The sequence below is a fragment of the Balaenoptera acutorostrata genome, chromosome 1 (assembly GCF_949987535.1).
Source record: "Balaenoptera acutorostrata chromosome 1, mBalAcu1.1, whole genome shotgun sequence".
NCBI lineage: Eukaryota > Metazoa > Chordata > Mammalia > Artiodactyla > Balaenopteridae > Balaenoptera > Balaenoptera acutorostrata.
The window spans coordinates 136,270,968-136,292,697 of NC_080064.1; the positions used below are offsets into that span (position 1 = coordinate 136,270,968).

Consider the following 21,730-nt stretch of genomic DNA (forward strand, 5'->3'; position numbering starts at 1 on the left):
ACGAATGTTATCATCTCTATCCTACCAACACCTGCTTTCTGGTAGGTATTTTAAAACACAATCACAGGGACTTCCCTGGTGGCACAGTGGTTAAGAATCCGCCTGCCATGCAGGGGACACGGGTTCGATCCCTGGTCCGGGAAGATCCCACATGCCACGGAGCAACTAAGCCTATGTGCCACAACTACTGAGCGTGCGCTCTAAAGCCCGCGAGCCACAACTATTGAAGCCCACACCCTAGAGCCTGTGCTCCACAACAAGAGAAGCCACCACAAGTGAGAAGCCCGCGCACCACACTAAAGAGTAGCCCCCACTCGCCACAACTAGAGAAAGCCTGCGCACAGCAACAAAGACCCAACGCAGCTAAAAATAAATAAATAAAAATAAATAAATATTTTTTTAAAAAAACACAATCACATCAGAGTATAACAAAGTAACTTGAATTGTAACAAAGATCTAAACTTTATTTTTATTTGAAGGTAAAAAGAAGGTATTTAAGAAACCAACGAACTAAACTCACACCGTGAGGATTACAGGACTCACTGAAAAGGCCAGGCCTGTCTAGTTATAAAGTCAATCAGTAATTTATTGTACTTCACAACACAGTGAAGCAAGATCACTGAACTGATTCAGCAGACTCTTAAGCTTTTTTAAATGCCACAGTGAATATGTTAGAGAAGGGCAGTTAGGAAAAATGGAAACCTCACTTTACAATCTGTTTCACACTTCAACATCTTCAAATCTGTGAAAGAAGAGAGGTGAAAGGGTAGGAAGACAATGGGGGTTGGGGGCCAGAGAGCAGCAGCAGGTGATATGTTGACTGACTTGACAAAAGTAAGTTTTAGACCCAGACCTAGATTCCTGGTCCACCAACTTCAAGAACTTGCTCATTTAGCTTTATATCAGTAGTTCTCAACTAAGGGCAACTTTGTCCTCTAAGGGATATCTGGCAATGGTTGGAGACATTTTTGGTTGTCACAACTGGGAGTAGAAGGGTTGTTACTGGGTTACTACAGAAGCCAAGGATACTGCTAAACAATCTAAAATACCAAGGACAGTTACCCACAACAAAGAATCATCTGGTCTAATATGTCAATACTACCAAGGTTGAGAAAGCCTACCATAAATCACCCAATTTTCCAGAATAATCAAAATCCAAAGTCTCTAAGAGAAGTATATGATTTCCTATGGAATGCTAAGGTGCTGGATCAATGAATGGACCAAAGACAACACTACTGCTAAACAATCACCCTGAAAAGGCCAAAACCATACATGTGTCAAGATCCACATGACCAGAATTTCAGTAGCAATATATAGAAGAAAGTGATTCACAAATGATAATAATGTCAATGCAATATACACCAGGAAATAAAAATCATTTAAGAAGGCAAGATGGCCTTTTTTTTAAAAACCAACAAAAAGATTCTGAAAGAATACACAATCACTTCTTACCAGAGATAATCTTTGAGGAAGTAGAAAAGAAAGGCTAGGGGAAGGGAAACATTTACATTTCATATTATACCTTTCTGTACAATGAAAGTTTTTATAGCTAACAGTATACATTGTTCTTATCATTTTAATAACTTTTATTTTAATAAAGGACATAGATAATGCAAGCTAAGAAAGCTATTTTTATTCTAAAATTTCTTTTTAAATGACTGGCAGATTGGATATACCTATCAACAAAGCACTGCACTCCAGATCAAACTAAAGGACTTACAAACTGGTAACAATACTCGTCTTCACTAATGCATATCAATCTACCAGATATAATATTCAACCTCAGTATAAAATTGTGGGTCTAACTTCAACATGAATTAGAATAATAAGGTATATTAGAACACAACAGAAATACTAAACAAAGAGCGTAAATAATTTAGGGAGATGACTGATTGCAAGTAGAATATACCACCCCCAATCAAATAAATAGGTAAATAAACTAAAGGAATTAAACATACATAAATTACATACCCATTAGGATGACCACTATTAAAAAAAAAACAGAAAATAACAAGTGTTGGAAAGGATGTGGAAAAATTGGAACCCTTGTGCACTGTTGGTGGGAATGTAAAATGGTACTGCAGGTATGAAAAAGAGTATGGAGGTTCTGCAGAAGATTAAATACAGATGTACCACATGATCCAGCAATTCTGCTTCCAGGTATATACCTGAAAGAACTGAAAGCAGGATTTCAAGAAGCTATTTATACACCAATGTTCAAAGAAACATTATTTACAATAGTTAACAGCTGAAAGCAACCCAAGTGTCCACAGAGAGAAGAATGCACAAATAAAGTATGATATATATGGTCATCCCTCAGTATCCACAGCGAATTGCTGTCAGGACTCCCGTAGATACCAAAATCCAAGGATGCTCAAGTCCCTTATATAAAATGGTGTAGTATTAGCATATAACCTACTGTACATCCTACTGTATACTTTAAATCATTTCTGGATTACTTATAATAACTAATACAATGCAAATGCTATGTAAATAGTTGCCGGTGAGCTGCAAATTCAAGTTGTGCTTTTTGGAATTTTCTGGAATTTCTTTTTCAAATACTTTGGAATCGTGGTTGGTTGAACCCACAGATGCTGAACCCGCAGATACAGAGGGCCAACTGTATATGCAATGGAATGTTATTCAGCCTCAAAAAGGAAGGAAATTTTGACACATGCTACAACATGGATAAAACTTGAGCACGCTCTGCTAAGTGAAATAAGCTAGTCACAAAAGACAGATACTGTTTGATTCCATTTATATGAGGTATCCAGAGTAGTCACATTCACAAAAACTAGAATGGGGATTGACAGAGGTTGGGATAAGAGGGAAATGGCACTTGTTGTTTAATGGGCATAGTTTCAGTTTTGCAAGATAAAAACGTTCTGGAGACTGATTTGCACAACAATGTTACAATACTCAATATTACTCCACTTAAAAATGGTTAAGATGGTAAATGTTAAGATAAGTATATTTTATCACAACTGAAAATCTTTTAAAATATACAGATTAGCATGACATATAACCTAAAGACAGTACTGAGCAAAGTGTTAAAGAACACAGAACTTTTTAATCCTCTAATATCCTTTTCCAATGACCTTCCAGCCTGCTTTAATGGCCCTCGCATCTATCCCCCACAAGTGAGTTAAAGGTGCTTCATGCTTCATCCTAATTACCCAGCACCCCCCAATTTCCTAAAACAGCAGTCAAAGCTCTTCAAACAATTAAGAAACCCAAAAGTTTATTATTATAGTTTCATCTATAAGGCTGACAGTAAACCTAAGTATTTCACAGAAATTATACCACCAACCACATGTTTGCCTTGAGCTGTCAAACCTGTAAAGGTATATCGGTCAAGGAAATATGATTCAAAATAAGCAACAGTAGCTTTAAAAACATAACTTCTCACTGGCTACATTTACACACAAGTTAAAAATTGTCAAAAGACAATTTCACTAAATAAAATCATCTTACCAAAAGCTGTGGCCACACTTCGTCATGTATGCTTCCTCAATCATATCAAAGCAGATAGGGCTAAAAACAAAATAGAAAAATAATTAACACATTTTTTAAGTAGAGTGATTAAAAATTGGAAAAAGTCAGTAACAATACCAACAAAATCATATTTCAATACATAGCTAAGTCTTCAAACTTTCTATTGATGAGATGAAATTTCTATTGAGCTGAATGAACTTTAGGGAACTGCTGGTAAAATGACAATTTGTTCAAGGTGGCCTTAAGCACCATCAAGTTCTAAGATGAATTAAATGAATAATTTAACTTACTCCAATGCTTTAACTTGACCATAAATTTTGATAGTATAATGCAATCACGAGAGCTTAAGTTCTACCATCTTTTTCAATCATCCCTGGTACAAAACCATCTAAATGCTCTATTTCCTATCTCAAAGAAAACGAATTTCCTGAGTGATAAATTTACAGTTACAATTTCAATAACTTTTCTAGGTAGTGACGATGCTAATGATAACTAATACTTAACACAAACTATGCATGTCCATTAAAACAATGACATATATTAACTCACTTAATCCTTTCAACAGCATAGGTACCTATTACTAGACCCACTTTATAGATAAGGAAATTGAGACACAGAATGTTAAAAGTCACACAGCTAGGAAGTAACACAGCCAATTTTCAAACTCAGATCCATGTTCTCAACCACTATTCTATACTACTTCCAGATACCATGAGTTAAATATCAAGTCATACCAACTATGCCACATGTTCTGGCCAAGGAAAGGGGGTTATCAATCTCTGAGAGGGTACGGGCTACCAGAAAAATGCAAAACCTTGTAAGAAGCAATTTCCCTTTATCCTTCCCCCTTCCTCCCTCCAAAAACTCTGATGAAGTCTCCAGAGATACAACCATCTTGCGATCATGAAGACAACCATAAGCTAAGAAGACATGACATGGGTTCCTTGATAACATCCTTCAGCAGCTGCATCATCCAAGGATTGTCAATCTCTAGACTACACACTACATGAGAAAAGTAAATCCTAACTTGCTTAGGCCAGTAATTATCAAGTTTCCTGTTACTGGTATACAAATCCAATGCTTATTGATGTCACGTGACAATTAAACTGTAAATGAAAATTTACCCATTCCCTTCAAGAAAAGTTTCCTGGGCATAAATACTATCTTAGAATGTGAGGTTATAAATAAGTTATAAAATCTCAATGTTGCACAAGCTCAGAGTTTCATCATGTATAGTGTGCTGGCTTAGACTGCACTGGTTTTGTCAGTCTTTACTCTCCCAGACTCAGAATAAAGGGAAATCTCCTGAATGTGGGGATTTGGTAATTTTTCTTTTGGAACAAAGTCCATCTTGCTCCTGCCTGATGAAGTTAAGGAAGCAGGGCTGGGGCTCCCTCCTGAGGACATGTGGATGAGCTGTGGAGGCTGCTCTGTGATCTCAGTTTGCAACTAAACGATGCTGAAGAACAGATCTGAGATAGACAAATTTCATTTCACACTGGTACAGTGGGTGCTCCAGCAGGTATCTTAAGGCCCAAAACCCAGAGTAGAGGCAATATTTATCCCCCCCCTTTAAAGACTTTATTTTTTTAGAGGAGTTTTACATTTGCAACAAAACTGAAAGGATGGTATAGAGATCTCCCCTGCCCCTACATGTGCACAGCCTCCCCTATTATCATCACTCACCAGAACAGGGCATTTTTTTTAACCAAGCATGAACCTACATTGACACATCATAATCACCCAAAGTCCAAAGTTTACCTTAGAGTTCATTCTTCATGTTGTACATTCTATGGGTTTAGGCAAAAGTATAATGACATATACCCACCGTTATAACATCATACATATTATTTACACTGCCCTAAAAATCCTCTATGCTTTGCCTATTCGTTTCTCTCCCCTTACCCACATCCACTGATTTTTTTATTGTCTCCATAGTTTTGTTTTTTCCAGAAAGTCATATAGTTGGGACTATATAGTATGTAGCCTTTTCAGATTGGCTTCTTCCACTTAGTAATATGCATTTAAGGTTCTTCCATATCTTTTCATGGCTTGATAGCTAATTTCTTTGCAGTGCTGAATAATATTCCAGTGACTGGGTATACTGTGGTTTATTTATCCATTCACCTACTGAAGGACATCTTGGTTGCTTCCAAGATCTGGCAATTATGAATAAAGCTGCTACAAGCATCTTTGTGCAGGGTTCTTTGTGGTCCTAAGTTTTCAACTCCTTTGGGTAAATACCAAGGAGTATAATTGTTGAATCATATGCTAAGAGTAGATTAGTTTTGTAAGAAATCAACCAAACTGTCTTCTGAAGTGCCTGTACCATTTTTATCCCCACTAACAAAAAATGAGAGTTCTGTTGCTCCACATCCTCCTCAGTATTTGGTGGTGTCAGTGCTCAAGATTTAGCCATTCTGATAGGTGTTTTAGTGATGTCCCGTTGTTATTTTCATTTGCATTTCCCTGATGGCTATGATGATATGGAGAATCTCTTCACATGCTTATTTACCATGTGTATATCTCTGAGGTGACAGTCAAGGTCTTTGGTCCATTTTTAAATCAGGTTGCTAGCAGAAACAAAAAGAACTACAATCCTGCAGCCTGTGGGAAAAAACCCACATTCACAGAAAGATAGACAAGATGAAAAGGCAGAGAGCTATGTACCAGATGAAGGAACAAGATAAAACCCCAGGAAAACACCTAAATGAAATGGAGATAGGCAATCTTCCAGAAAAAGAATTCATAATAATGATAGTGAAGATGATCCAGGACCTCGTAAAAAGAATGGAGGCAAAGACCGAGAAGATGCGAGAAACGTTTAACAAAGATCTAGAAAAATTAAAGAACAAACAAACAGAGATGAACAATACAATAACTGAAATGAAAAATACACTAAAAGGAATCAATAGCAGAATAACTCAGGCAGGAGAACGGATAAGTGACCTGGAAGACAGAATGGTGGAATTCACTGCTGCGGAACAGACTAAAGAAAAAAGAAGGAAAAGAAATGAAGACAGCCTAAGAGACCTCTGGGACAACATTAAATGCAACAACATTCGCATTATAGGGGTCCCAGAAGGAAAAGAGAGAAAGGACCCGAGAAAATATTTGAAGAGATTATAGTCGAAAACTTCCCTAACATGGGAAAGGAAATAGCCACCCAAGTCCAGGAAGCACAGAGAGTCCCATACAGGATAAACCCACAGAGAAACACACCGAGACACATAGTAATCAAATTGACAAAAATTAAAGACAAAGAAAACTTACGGAAAATAGCAAGGGAAAAATGACAAATAACATACAAGGAAACTCCCATAAGGTTAACAGCTGATTTCTCAGCAGAAACTCTACAAGCCAGAAGGGAGTAGCATGATATACTTAAAGTGATGAAAGGGAAGAACCTACAACCAAGATTACCCTACCCAGCAAGGTTCTCATTCAGATTACATGGAGAAATCAAAAGCTTTACAGACAAGCAAAGGCTAAGAGAATTCAGCACCACCAAACCAGCTCTACAACAAATGTTAACGGAATTTCTCTAAGTGGGAAACACAAGAGAAGAAAACAACCTACAAAAACAAAGCCCCCAAAATTAAGAAAATGGTAATCGGAACATACATATCGATAATGACCTTAAATGTGAACGGATTAAATGCTCCAACCAAAAGACAAAGGCTTGCTGAATGGATACAAAAACAAGACCCATATATATGCTGTCTACAAGAGACCCACTTCAGACCTAGGGACACATACAGACTGAAACTGAGGGGATGGAAAAAGATATTCCATGCAAACGGAAATCAAAAGAAAGCTAGAGTAGCAATACTCATATCAGATAAAATAGACTTTAAAATAAAGAATGTTACAAGAGACAAGGAAGGAAACTACATAATGATCAAAGGATCAATCCAAGAACAAGATGTAACAATTATAAATATATATGCACCCAACATAGGAGTACCTCAATACATAAGGCAACTGTTACCAGTTCTAAAAGAGGAAATCGACAGTAACAATAATAGTGGGGGACTTTAACACCTCACTTACACCAATGGACAGATCATCTAAACAGAAAATTAATAAGGAAACACAAGCTTTAAATGACACAACAGACCTTATAGATTTAATTGGTATTTATAGGACATTCCATCCAAAAACAGATTATACTTTCTTCTCAAGTGCGCATGGAACATTATCCAGGATAGATCACATCTTGGGTCACAAATCAAGCCTCAGTAAATTTAAGAAAACTGAAATCATATCAAGCATCTTTTCTGACAACAACGCTATGAGATTAGACATGAATTACAGGAAAAAAACCATAAAAAACACAAACACATGGAGGCTAAACAATATGTTACTAAATAACCAAGAGATTGGGCTTCCCTGGTGGCTCAGTGGTTGAGAATCTGCCTGCTAATGCAGGGGACACGAGTTCGAGCCCTGGTCTGGGAAGATCCCACATGCCACGGAGCAACTAAGCCCATGAGCCACAACTACTGAGCCTACGCGTCTGGAGCCTGTGCTGCGCAACAAGAGAGGCCACGATAGTGAGAGGCCTGCGCACCGTGATGAAAAGTGGCCCCCGCTTGCCGCAACTAGAGAAAGCCCTCGCACAGAAACGAAGACCCAACACAGCCAAAAATAAATTAATTAATTAATTTAAAAAACAAAACAAAACCAAGAGATCACTAAAGAAATCAAAGAGGAAATCAAAAAATACCTAGAGACAAATGACAATGAAAACAGGATGATCCAAAACCTATGGGATGCAGCAAAAGCAGTTCTAAGAGGGAAGTTTATACCTATACAAACCTATCTCAAGAAACAAGAAAAACCCCAAATAAACATAACGTTACACCTAAAGGAGCTAGACAAAGAAGAACAAACAAAACCCAAAGTTAGCAGAAGGAAAGAAATCATAAAGATCAGAGAAGAAATAAAGGAAAGAGAAAAAAAGAAAACAATAGCAAACATCAATAAAACTAAAAGCTGATTCTTTGAGGAGATTAACAAAACTGATAAACCATTAGCCAGACTCATCAAGAAAAAGAGGGAGAAGACTCAAATCAATAAAGTTAGAATGAAAAAGGAGAAGTTACAACAGACACCACAGAAATACAAAGCATCCTAAGAGACTACTACAAGCAACTCTATGCCAATAAAATGGACAACCTGGATGAAATGGACAAATTCTCAGAATGGTATAAACTTCCAAGACTGAACCAGGAAGAAAGAGAAAATATGAGCAGACCAATCACAAGTAATGAAATTGAAACTGTGATTAAAAATCTTCCAACAAACAAAACTCCAGGACCAGATGGCTTCACAGGGGAATTCTATCAAACATTTAGAGAAGAGCTAACACCCATCCTTCTCAAACTCTTCCAAAAAATTGCAGAGGAAGGAACACTCCCAAACTCATTCTATGAGGCCACTTTCACCCTGATACCAAAACCTGACAAAGGTACTATAAAAAAAGAAAATTACAGACCAATATCACTGATGAATATAGATGCAAAAGTCCTCAACAAAATACTAGCAAAGAGAATCCAAGAACACATTAAAAGGATCATACACCATGATCAAGTGGGATTTATCCCAGGGATGCAAGGATTTTTCAATATACACCAATCAATTAATGTGATATACCATATTAACAAATTGAAGAATAAAAACCATACGATCATCTCAATAGATGCAGAAAAAGCTTTCAACAAAATTCAACACCCATTTATGATAAAAACTCTCCAGAAAGAGGGCACAGAGGGAACCTACTTCAACATAATAAAGGCCGTATACGACAAACCCACAGCAAACATCATTCTCAAGGGTGAAAAACTGAAACCATTTCATCTAAGATCAGGAACAAGACAAGGATGTTCCATCTCACTATTATTCAACATAGTCTTGGAAGTCCTAGCCATGGCACTCAGAGAAGAAAAAGAAATAAAAGGAGTACACATTGGAAAAGAAGAAGTAAAACTGTCACTGTTTGCACATGACATGATACTATACATAGAGAATCCTGAAGATGCCACCAGAAAACTACTAGAGCTAATCAATGAATTTGGTAAAGTTGCAGGATACAAAATTAATGCACAGAAATCTCTTGCATTCCTATACACTAATGATGAAATATATGAATGAGAAATTAAGGAAACATTTCCATTTACCACTGCAACAAAAAGGATAAAATACCTAGGAATAAACCTACCTAAGGAGACAAAAGACCTGTATGCAGAAAACTATAAGACACTGATGAAAGAAATTAAAGATGATACCAACAGATAGAGAGACATACCATGTTCTTGGATTGGAAGAATCAATATTGTGAAAATGACTATACTACCCAAAGCAATCTACAGATTCAATGCAATCCCTATCAAACTACCAATAGCATTTTCTACAGAACTAGAACAAAAAATCTTAAAATTTGTATGGAGATACAAAAGACCCCGAAGAGCCAGAGTAGTCTTGAGGGAAAAAAACGGAGCTGGAGGAATCAGACTCCCTGACTTCAGACTATACTACAAAGCTACAGTAATCAAGACAATATGGTACTGGCAGAAACACAGAAATACAGATCAATGGAACAGAATAGAAAGCCCAGAGATAAACCCACGCACCTATGGTCAACTAATCTATGACAAACGAGGCAAGGATATATACAGTGGAGAAAGACAGCCTCTTCAATAAGTGTTGCTGGTAAAACTGGACAGCTACATGGAAAAGAATGAAATTAGAACACTCCCTAACACCACACACAAAAATAAACTCAAAATGGATTATAGAGCTAAATGTAACACCAGGCACTATCAAACTCTTAGAGGAAAACATAGGAAGAACACTCTTTGACATAAATCACAGCAGGATATTTTTTGATCCACCTCCTAGAGTAATGGAAATAAAAACAAAAATAAACAAATGGGACCTAATGAAACTTCAAAGCTTTTGCACAGCAAAGGAAATCATAAACAAGACGAAAAGACAACTCTCAGAATGGGAGAAAATATTTGCAAATGAATCATAGGACAAAGGATTAATCTCCAAAATATATAAATAGCTCATGCAGCTCAATATTAAAGAAACAAACAACCCAATCCAAAAATGGGCCGAAGACCTAAATAGACATTTCTCCAAAGAAGACATACAGATGGCCAAGAAGCACATGAAAAGATGCTCAACATCACTAATTATTAGAGAAATGCAAATCAAAACTACAGTGAGGTATCACCTCACACCAGTTAGAACGGGCATCATCAGAAAATCTGCAAACAACAAATGCTGGAGAGGATGTGGAGAAAAGGGAACCCTCTTGCACTGTTGGTGGGAATGTAAATTGATACAGCCACCATGGAGAACAGTATGGAGGTTCCTTAAAAAACTAAAAAAGAATTACCATATGACCCAGCAATCCCACTACTGGGCATATACCCAGAGAAAACCGTAATTCAAAAAGACACATGCACCCCAATGTTCACTGCAGCACTAGTTACAATAGCCAGGTCATGGAAGCAACCTAAATGCCCATCAACAGACGAATGGATAAAGAAGTTGTGGTACATATATACAATGGAATATTACTCAGCCATAAAAAGGAATGAAATTGAGTCATTTGTTGAGACGTGGATGGATCTAGAGACTGTCATACAGAGTGAAGTAAGTCAGAAAGAGAAAAACAAATATCGTATATTAACGCATGTATGTGGAACCTAGAAAAATGGTACAGATGAGCCAGTTTGCAAGGCAGAAGTTGACACACAGATGTAGAGAACAGACATATGGACACCAAGGGGGGAAAACTGTGGTGGGGTGGGGATGGTGGTGTGCTGAATTGGGCGACTGAGATTGACATGTATACACTGATGTGTATAAAATTGATGACTAATAAGAACCTGCAGTATAAACAAACAAACAAACAAAACAACTAAAAAAAAAAAAAAAAAGACACATGCACCCCAATGTTCATTGCAGCACTATTTACAATAGCCAGGTAATGGAAGCAACCTAAATGCCCATCGACAGACTAATGGATAAAGAATTGGATAAAGAAGATATGGTACATATATACAATGGAATATTACTAAGCCATAAAAAGGAACAAAATTGGGTCATTTGTAGAGACGTGGATGGATCTAGAGACTGTCATACAGAGTGAAGTAAGTCAGAAAAACAAATATCGTATATTAACGCATATATGTGGAACCTAGAAAATGGTACAGACGAACCGGTTTGCAGAGCAGAAATTGAGACACGGAAGTAGAGAACAAACGTTTGGACACCAAGGGGGGTAAAGTGGCAGGGGATGTGGGTGGTGGTGTGATGAACTGGGAGATTGGGATTGACACGTATACACTGATGTGTATAAAATAGGTGACTAATAAGAAAATAAATAAACATTAAAAAAATTTTTTTAAATAAATAAATCAGGTTGCTTTCTTACTGTTGAGTTTTAAGAATTCTTTGTATATTTTAGATAAAAATCCTATACGAGATATGTCTTCTAGAAATATTTTCTCCAGATCTGTGGCATATCTTTTCATTCTCTTGACAGTGTCTCTCACCTTGAGGAGAAATTTTTAGTTTTAAAGAAGTTCTGTTTTTTGATCCTTTCTTTCATAGATCATGCCTTTGGTGTTGTGTCTAAAAAGTCATCACCAAACTCAAGGTTATCTAGATTTCCCTTGTTATCGTCTAGGAATTTAATGGTTTTGCATTTTACATTTAGGTCTGTGATACACCTTGAGGTAATCTGGTGAATAGGGATAAGGTCTGTTTTTAGATTTTTTTTTGCATGTGGATGAACAGTTGTTCCAGCACCATCTGCTAGAAAGACTATCTTTTCTACACTGTTTTGCCTCTGTTTTTGTCAAAGATCAGTTGACTACATTTATGTGGGTCTATTTCTGGGCTCTCTGTTCGTTCATATTGAACTGTCTACTCTTTTGCCAACACCACATTGTCTTAATAACTCCATATATTATTTTGATTTTAAAAAACTGTTCCTTTGGATGAAACTCTGTTGTCCCAATAATGGTTAATTTCTAAAACTCAACGGTTAAGTGAACAAGAGTAAACATTCCAATTCTTCTATTACAGAAGGTCTAGATATTAAAACACCAACCTTTTAAACCGCTAATAAAGTATTTTTAAGATTTGGGGAAAGAGATCTTTCTGTTCCCAAAGTAAGTATGTTTGCAAGTCTGAGTAACAATACCATCACATCTGTTTTATACTGCACTAAATGAAGCTTAGAAGCAAGATGCAAAATATCTTAACAGACTGATCTCTCAGTCTAGACTTCCAACAGTGCCAACAATAAATATTTTAGGACTGGCCTTAGCAACCAGAATGAATCAACTGTGAATACTTATCAATACTCTCTCAGAAAATTCCAAAAATCTTAAAACAGTCATATATTTAACAAGTTATATATTAGGTACTGACTATATACCAGACACTGTTCTAGATACCAAGGACAGAGAGGTGAATAAAACAAACAAAAATCCCTCATGGTTCTACAATCTAGTGGAAAAGACAGATAATAAAGGAGATAAATAAGAAAGAACTTATTCAGTAAAGCTAGATAGTGATAAATGATAAGGAAAAAATTAAGTAGGGAAGGGGGATAGGAAGTGTTGGGTTGGGTTACATAGAGTAGTCAGAGAAGCTTCAATGATTAGTTGACATCTGAGTAACTATTTCTAGATAGCAGGAAAATGATCCACACAAAAATCTGGGGCAACCGCAACCTAGCAGTAAGAGTAAGTGCAAATGTCCTGAGGTGCCATGTTCAAAGACTAGCAAGATGGTCAGTTTAGAGTAGACTAAGCACGTGGGAGAATAGTAGAATATGAAGCCAGGGAGGTAACAAGGGGTCATATCAAAGAACTTCCTTAAATCAAGTTAAGGACTTTGGCTTTTACAGTGAATAAAACAGGAATTCACTGAAGGATTTGGAACAGAGGAGTGATATGATTTGACACTGTGATGAACCATATCACTCTACCCTATATGTTGAAAGAAGACTTAAGGAAAGCAATTGTAGAAACAGAAGCTATTATAATAATTTGGGTGCTGGATTAAACTAAGTGGGTAGCATAGCAATAGGGTTAGTCAGAATCTAAATATAGTTTGAAGGTAGAGCTTTGGTTTCTTATGGATTAGATGTTGGGTATGAGGGAAAAATGAATCAAAAAATTTGGCCTGAAAACAAAAAGAATTGACAATAGGTTTATTTCACATAGAGCTCTATCACCCATTAGTTTATTTAAAAAAAACAAACAAACAAAGAGCAGAACATGATATAACTTGTCATATAATATGTTCCACTGATAGTAAAAATTGCATGCAGTACCTAAAAATTACTATCAGATCAGTTTCAACAAGCAGTTTTTAAGGAATGGCTTCTGAATACCATGTGAATTAAAGAGAAGAAAGTCTCCATTCTTTAAACCAAAAGCTAGCTTTTTAATCACATTAAAGGTCAAGACTGCCAATAAAAATGGAATTCAACTGAAAGTAATCCTAGCTATGCTACCTAGAGCTTTCTGACTTTGGACAAGTAGTTTAATCTCTCTAACCCTGTTTCCTCATTGGTATAACTGGGATGATATTTACATCATAGAATCACTGTACTGATTAACAAAATATCTATTAAGTACTTAGTACAATTCCTGGTATACAACATTAAATAAATGGCAGAATACACAAAAAGAAAAAAATGGAAAAATCTGTATCAATGATACAAATGTGGGAAGAGTAGAACCCACCCAAGCTAAAAACCTGAAGGAATTCCTATTAGAAAAAGGCACAATAAATCTTCATGACGTTGGGCTTGGCAATGGTTTCTTAGATATGACCCCGAAAGCATGAGCAACAGAAGAAAAAATAGATAAATTGGACTTATTCAAAATTTAAAACTTTTGTGCATCAAAGGACGTTGTGAAAAAACTCAAAAGACAACCCACATAACTGGAGAGAAAATTTGCAAATCACATATCCAAGAGGAGACTTATACCCAGTATATATGAAGAACTCTTACAACTCAACAACAGAAAAATAAACAACCCAATTTAAAAACTGGGCAAAAAGCTTGTAAAGATGGTCTTTGACTTACAGTGATTTGAGTTACAATTTTTTGACTTTATGATACACATTCAATAGACACTGTACTTCAAAAAGAAAAAATTTTTTTGAAGAAATACCTACAATAGAATAAAGGAAGAAAAGGACTAACTGATCACTCCCCTTCCCAAGAAAGGGTTGAAATATGCAGGAAATATAGAAATACAGAGGAGATCCTAACAAAACACAACTAACTCTTCCCAATTTTGTTTTTTGTTTTTGTTCTTTTTCTTGGCCATGATGTGCAGCAGGCGGGATCTTAGTTCCCCAACCAGGGACTGAACCCGTGACCCCTGCAGTTGGAAGCGTGAGTCCTAACCACTGGACTACCAGGGAATTCCCAACTCCCAGCTCTTCCCAATTTTGAATAGCAAGAACATACCCAGAGTAGGTTCTGGGAAAAACTGTAAATAAACAATTTAGAACCCCTTCTACTCTGCCTATCAATAGCATTGAAAGACGATGAGCTAGAAGACCTAAGCATAAGTACAAGCATAGCAAGTATATGAATTGGCAGCCAGGCTAAACATTATACAGACACCTGAAATTTTATACAACCCCCAAAACTTTATACACACCCCCAAAAATGTTTATGGACGTCCCTCAAAACTTTTTATGGACATCTGACAAAGTGGCAGCATCAAAAAGGGGGAAGAAATCACAAATGGATTAAAGCCCCTGCTGTGACCATTCATGTCTCTTGTAGCACCATAACACAAGCAATTCTTGTAAATCAACATATAAGACAGAAAATCCAATAGAAAAAATGGGAAAGAATGTCAATTCCTAATTCACAGCAGGGGAAAACACACTGCCTTTCAAGTACGTGGAAAGATGTTCCAACTCACTAGTAATCAAAAAATGCGAATTAAAATAATAACACTTTACCCCCATTAAGTTAGTAGAAAATTAGAATACCAAGTATGTTAGGGAGGATATGGAGAAACAAGAATCTTCATGAAGAGTTACTCTAACTAGCAACTCACATTGCATATTCATATACTTATGACCCAGTAATCCCACTCTTGAGATTATTTGTAAATAGTTACAGATATAAACAAATACACATCCTGGAGTATATGTGTAGCATGTGTGTACATATATGTAAATATATACGTATAGCTGTGTTTCCATTTACGTATATATATGTGGCTCTGTGTGTGTCTGTGTATGTGTGTGTACAGCTAAGAGAGAAACGTCCACATCTGTCAATAGGGAATACCTATGAGGATACTTGCAACAAACTGGATACTTCTTGTTACAGCAGGGAATTAGAGGCAGCCTTAATGCTCAAAATTACTAGAATGGAGAAATAAAATGTACCTAGATATATACTACAAAACTTCATGCAACGGTCAAAAGGAATGAACCAAAGGTACATGGAGCACCATTGCTGGATATTTTGTCAAGTGAAAATAGAAATTAAAATAAGATCTGTGACACAATACAATTTACATAAAATTAAAATACAAAAAAATCTATTTCACAGGTATACATACATTCAAAAACATATATAAATCACAATAGAATAGAAAACCAAGAGAAGAGGTCAGGAGAATCAGAAATGAAGTAAGGGGGGCTTCCCTGGTGGCGCAGTGGTTGAGAATCTGCCTGCTGATGCAGGGGACACGGGTTCAAGCCCTGGTCTGGGAGGATCCCACGTGCCGCGGAGCAGCTGGGCCCGTGGGCCACAACTGCTGAGCCTGCACGTCTGGAGCCTGTGTTCCGCAACGGGAGAGGCTGCGATGGTGAGAGGCCAGCGCACCGCGATGAAGAGTGGCCCCCGCTTGCCGCAACTAGAGAAAGCCCTCGCACAGAAACGAAGACCCAACACAGCCAAAAAAAAGAAAAAAAAAAAAAAAAAAAAAAAAAAAATATATATATATATATATAAAAGAAATGAAGTAAGGGGAGGAATACAATACCTTATTCAACAGAATCTAAAAATGACATCAATAATAAGATGTACCATCATATGCAACTAAAAAAGAAACAACTCTGCTAATTAAACTATGATAATACTTTATCAGTTAGGAATTTTACTCTTTTCTAAAAAGTTCTTTTAGACTTAAACAAGTTTTATCATACACCACTCTTGTGGAAAAAACACACATATACTTATATATAATTAGGTTTTCCGGGACTTCCCTGGTGGCGCAGTGGTTAAGAACCTGCCTGCCAATGCAGGGGGCACGGGTTCAATCCCTTGTCCAGGAAGATCCCACATGCTGCAGAGCAACTAAGCCCGTAGGCCACAACTACTGAAGCCCGCGCACCTAGAGCCCATGCTCTGCAACAAGAGAAGCCACTGCAATGAGAAGCCAGCGCCCCACAACGAACAGTAGCCCCGCTCGATGCAACCAGAGAAAGCCCACGCACAGCAATGAAGACCCAACGCAACCAACCAAATAAATAAATAAATAAATAAATAAAAATAAAATTTAAAAAATAATAATAATTAGGTTTTCCAACAAATTCTCATTCTTCGGGGTCTAACTTTTCTGAATCATTTTTTGACTAAGTCACTGATATACAGATTTTTCCACATAATATTGTCTATTACTTTGGTAAAGTATCCTTTACTGAGAGAATCCATAATAGAACTAACTAAAAGCCACTGTTCTTGGGATTGTAAGCCAAGTTTACGTTCAGTCAGCTCACCTACATTTGACTCCAACTTTAGGAATGTTGCTAAGCACTTCTAATTCACCAAATTCCAAAATCTCCTCCACCTCTCTCTCCCACATTCAAACATTTAGTTCACAGGGAATAAAACAGTAATTCACAATTGTCTGAGAGACTTTCTTCGAATCTGCTGAAATATATATTCATATTTTGAGGCAGGCATTTTCTCTGCTGACACATCTGTATGAAATGACAGCTACCTCCAACTGTCACCTAGCCAAGAAGAATTTTCCTTAATTCCATCATCTGTAACATATAACCCAATTTTCAAATATGTCAAAGTGTAAATGAAGCAAAAATTAGAATCAAAGAAATACGACAAAGTAAAACAAAGCAAAAGAGGAGCCTTGGGTGGTGAATGAACAATGTGAACATGATTAGCTCATGATTAGCACTTGAGGTCAAAATTTAACTGACGCGAACTTACTGTCTTACTATACACACTTAGAAAATGGGGGAGGGGGATAAGATAAATGAAGCAACTGCTTTTAGACACTGGACACTAAGCAACACAGTACTGAGATCTCTGAGGGAAGGGGAACAAATGAAGTGAACACTATCATAGATTCAGCTTTCTGCCTTCACAGAAAGTTTCACAGGCCCAAGGAGGGAGCACACAAGCAGAGCACCACAATCTTACTGAGTTCAGGAAGGATAAAGGGGAAAGAATTTACAGGGCAGAACACCAGAGACGGAGGAGCTACAAGAAGAAAATCCTAAAAAATCTACATAGTGTTCACATCAAGTTCATTGTTGAATACTAGTCACACATGCCCAAGGTAAAACTCCACAAGATCACATCATCAGAGACAAAGGATCATTTCCATGGGTTCATTAATACATGAAATACAAGTTAAGAAAAGAAGCAGTGAATCAGAAGATGTCAACAGACAGTATCCAAATTAAAACACAAAGGGAAAAAAAGAAAACAGAGCATCTATGGGCTGTAGGTCAATATCAAATGAATCAAAAGAAATACATGAAGAGACAGTGGCTGAAATTTGTTTAAGTAACAACAACAAAAAAAGACATTTTACCACATATCCAAGAAGTTCAGAAAACCCCAACCAGAATTTTAAAAAACAAAAAAACACCCTGACACATACAATGCATTTAAACTGATAAAAACAAAAATGAAGAGAAAATCTTGAAGGCAGTCATAGAAAAAAGACACATCACATATAGAGGAACAAAGATAAGAATACAGCAGACCTCTCATCAGAAACTATACTAGCCAAGAGAGTTCGGAGAGCTTCCAGATTGGTTAACACTTGGAGATCTGGGGAGAGTGGCACACTTGGAGATGGCGTGGATGCTCTGCACCCTTTCCCAATACCTTGTCCTATGCATCTCTTCCATGTGGCTGTTCCTGAGTTATATCCTTTCATAGTAAACCAGTAATAGTCATTATCCAACTTTTAGAGGTGATGGATCATCTGCAAGAGGGGAACTGGTTGCTGCAATACTCCATAAAGGAAGTACCTATTTCAACTCTTTTGCCCATTTAAAAAAACTGGGGTGGGGAGAGTGGCCAAGATGGTGGAATAGAAAGACCTTGAGCTCACCTCCTCTCATAAGCACACCAAAATCACAATATGCAGAACAACCATCTTTGAAAAAGACTGAAACATACCAGAAAAAAATTCCACAATTAAAGACATAAAGAAGGAACCCCAAGAAGACCAGTAGGAGAGGCAGATTCGTGATATAATCAAATCCCATACCTCCTGGGTGGGTGACCCACAAACTGGAGAATAATTGTATTACAGAGGTTTTCCCACAGGAGGGAAAGTTCTGAGCCCCAAGTCGGGTCCCGCAGCTCAGGGGTCCAGCACCAGGAAGAAGAGCACCCAGAGCATTTGGCTTTGAAGGCCAGTGAGGCTTGATTACAGGAGCTCCACAGGACTGGGGGAAGTAGAGACTTCACTCTTAAAGGGCACACACAAAATCTCACACCCACCGGGACCAAGGGCAAGGGAGCTCTCTCCTGGAGGCTGACATTTTGGCACCAAGACCTGGTCCCACCTAACATCTATAGGCTCCAAGGCTGGGATGCCTCAGGCCAAACAACAAACTGGGCGGGCGCACAGCCCCACCCATCAGCAGACAAGCTACCTAAAGATTTCCTAAGCACACAACTGCCTCTAGACATGCCCCTAGGCACAGCCTTGCCTACCAGAGGGCACCCCCCCCCCCCCCCCCCCCCGTTCTACCCACCAGGGAGCAGGCATCGGCCCCTCCCACCAGCAAGTGTCACAAGCCTCTAGACCAGCCTCACCCACCAGAAGGCAGACACCAGAAGCAAGAAAATGACAGTCCCACAGCCTGCAGACCAAGTCTGCAAAGGCAGGCCAGATTCTACCCTGGGACCGTCTAGCACCTGGCCCTTGGGTGATGAGAGGGGAGTGCACTGCTGGGATGAGTAAGGTGTCTCCTACACAGGGTCACTTCTCCAAGGTTGAGATTATTGTTAAAGTGAGCACACTACTCAAGGCAATCTACAGATTCAATGCAACCCCTATCAAATTACCAATGGCACTTTTCACAAAAAAATTTTAAATTTGTATGGAAACACAAAAGACCCCAAATAGCCAAAACAATCTTGAGAAAGAAGAACAGAGCTGGAGGAATCATGCTCCCTGGCTTCAGACTATGCTACAAAGCTACTGTAATCAAAACAGTATGGTACTGGCACTAAAACAGACATATAGATCAATGGAATAGGATAGAAAGCCCAGAAATCAACCCATGCACTTATGATCATTTAATCCACAACAAAGGAGGCAAGAGTATACAATGGAGAAAAGACAGTCTCTTCAATAACTGGTGCTGGGAAACCTGTACAAGTGAAAGAATGAAATTAGAACATTCTCTAACACCATACACAAAAATAAACTCAAAATGGATCAAAGACCTAAATATAAGACCAAATACTACAAAATTCTTAGAGGAAAACACGGGCAGAACACTCTTTGACATAAATAGTAGCAATATTTTTTTGGATTCCTCTATGAGAGAAATGGAAATAAAAACAAAAACAAACAAATGGGACCTAGTCAAAGTTATATGCTTTCGCACAGCAAAGAAAACCATAAACAAAACAAAAAGACAACCTACAGACTGGGAGAAAGTATTTGCAAACGATGCTACCAATAAGGGATTAATTTCCAAAATATACAGACAGCTCATGCAACTCAATATCAAAACAAACAAACAAACAAACAAACAACCCAATCAAAAAATGGGCAGAAGTCCTAAACAGACATTTCTCCAAAGAAGACATACAGATGGCCAACAGGCACATGTAAAGATGCTCAATACCACTAATTACTAGAAATGCAAATCACAACTACAATAAGGTATCACACCAGTCAGAACAGCCATCATTAAACAGTCTACAAATAATAAATGCTGGAGAGGGTGTGGAGAAAAAGGAACCCTCCTACACTGTTGGGAATGTAAATTGGTGCATCCACTATGGTAAACAGTCTGGAAATTCCTTAAAAACTAAAAACAGAGTTACCACATGATCTTGCAATTCCACTCGTGGGCATATATCCAGAGAAAACTCTAATTTGAAAAGAAACATGCGCCCCAATGTTCATAGCAGCACTATTTACAATAGCCAAGACATGGAAACAGCCCAAATGTCCATCAACAGATGAATGGATTAAGAAGATGTGGTATAGATACACAATGGAATATTACTCAGCCATAAAAAATGAAATAATGCCATTTGCAGCAACACGGTTGGATCCAGAGATTATCATATTAAGTGAAGTCAGACAAAGACAAATATTATATGATATCACTTACACATGGAATCTAAAAAAATGATACAAATAAACTTATTTACAAAGCAGAAACAGACTCACAGACATAGAAAACAAACTTATGATTACCAAAGGGGATAGCGGGGCAGGGAGGGGGCAGGATAAATTAGAAGTTTGAAACTAGCAGGTACAAACTACTATACATAAAATAGGTAAACAACAAGGACCTACTGTATAGCACAGGGAACTGTATTCCATATCTTGTAATAACCTATAATGAAAAAGAATCTGAAAGAGGATATATATATATATGTACAACTGAATCACTTTGCTATATACCTGATACTAAAAAACACTGTATATATATCGCCAAAGACAATGGAGTGACATCTTCAAAATACTGCATGAAAAAAAACTTTAAACTTGGAATTTTATACCCAGCAAAAAAAAGTTCGAATATGAAGACAAAACAAGTAATTTTCAAATATAAATAACTTAAAGAATTCATCGTACACAGACCTTCACTGCATGATATATTGATGTAAGTTCTAAGGGAAGAAGGAATACAAAGTGGGACAGCAAATATACACAAAGAAATAAGGAGCTCTAAAAATGGTAACAATGAATATAAACATGAAACA

At 37.4% G+C, this 21,730-nt stretch overlaps 1 protein-coding gene across 5 annotated transcripts in view; it reads right to left on the bottom strand.

The window, feature by feature from the left end:
• COP1 (COP1 E3 ubiquitin ligase) overlaps positions 1 to 21,730 on the bottom strand; it is a 279,203-nt gene that overhangs the window by 238,519 nt on the left and 18,954 nt on the right. For all 5 annotated transcript variants that reach the window (XM_007165364.3, XM_057544833.1, XM_057544840.1 and 2 more), the window contains exon 2: positions 3,475 to 3,534. In XM_007165364.3, the coding sequence (XP_007165426.3) occupies positions 3,475 to 3,534 (60 nt within the window). The remainder of the gene's footprint in view (positions 1 to 3,474; positions 3,535 to 21,730) is intronic.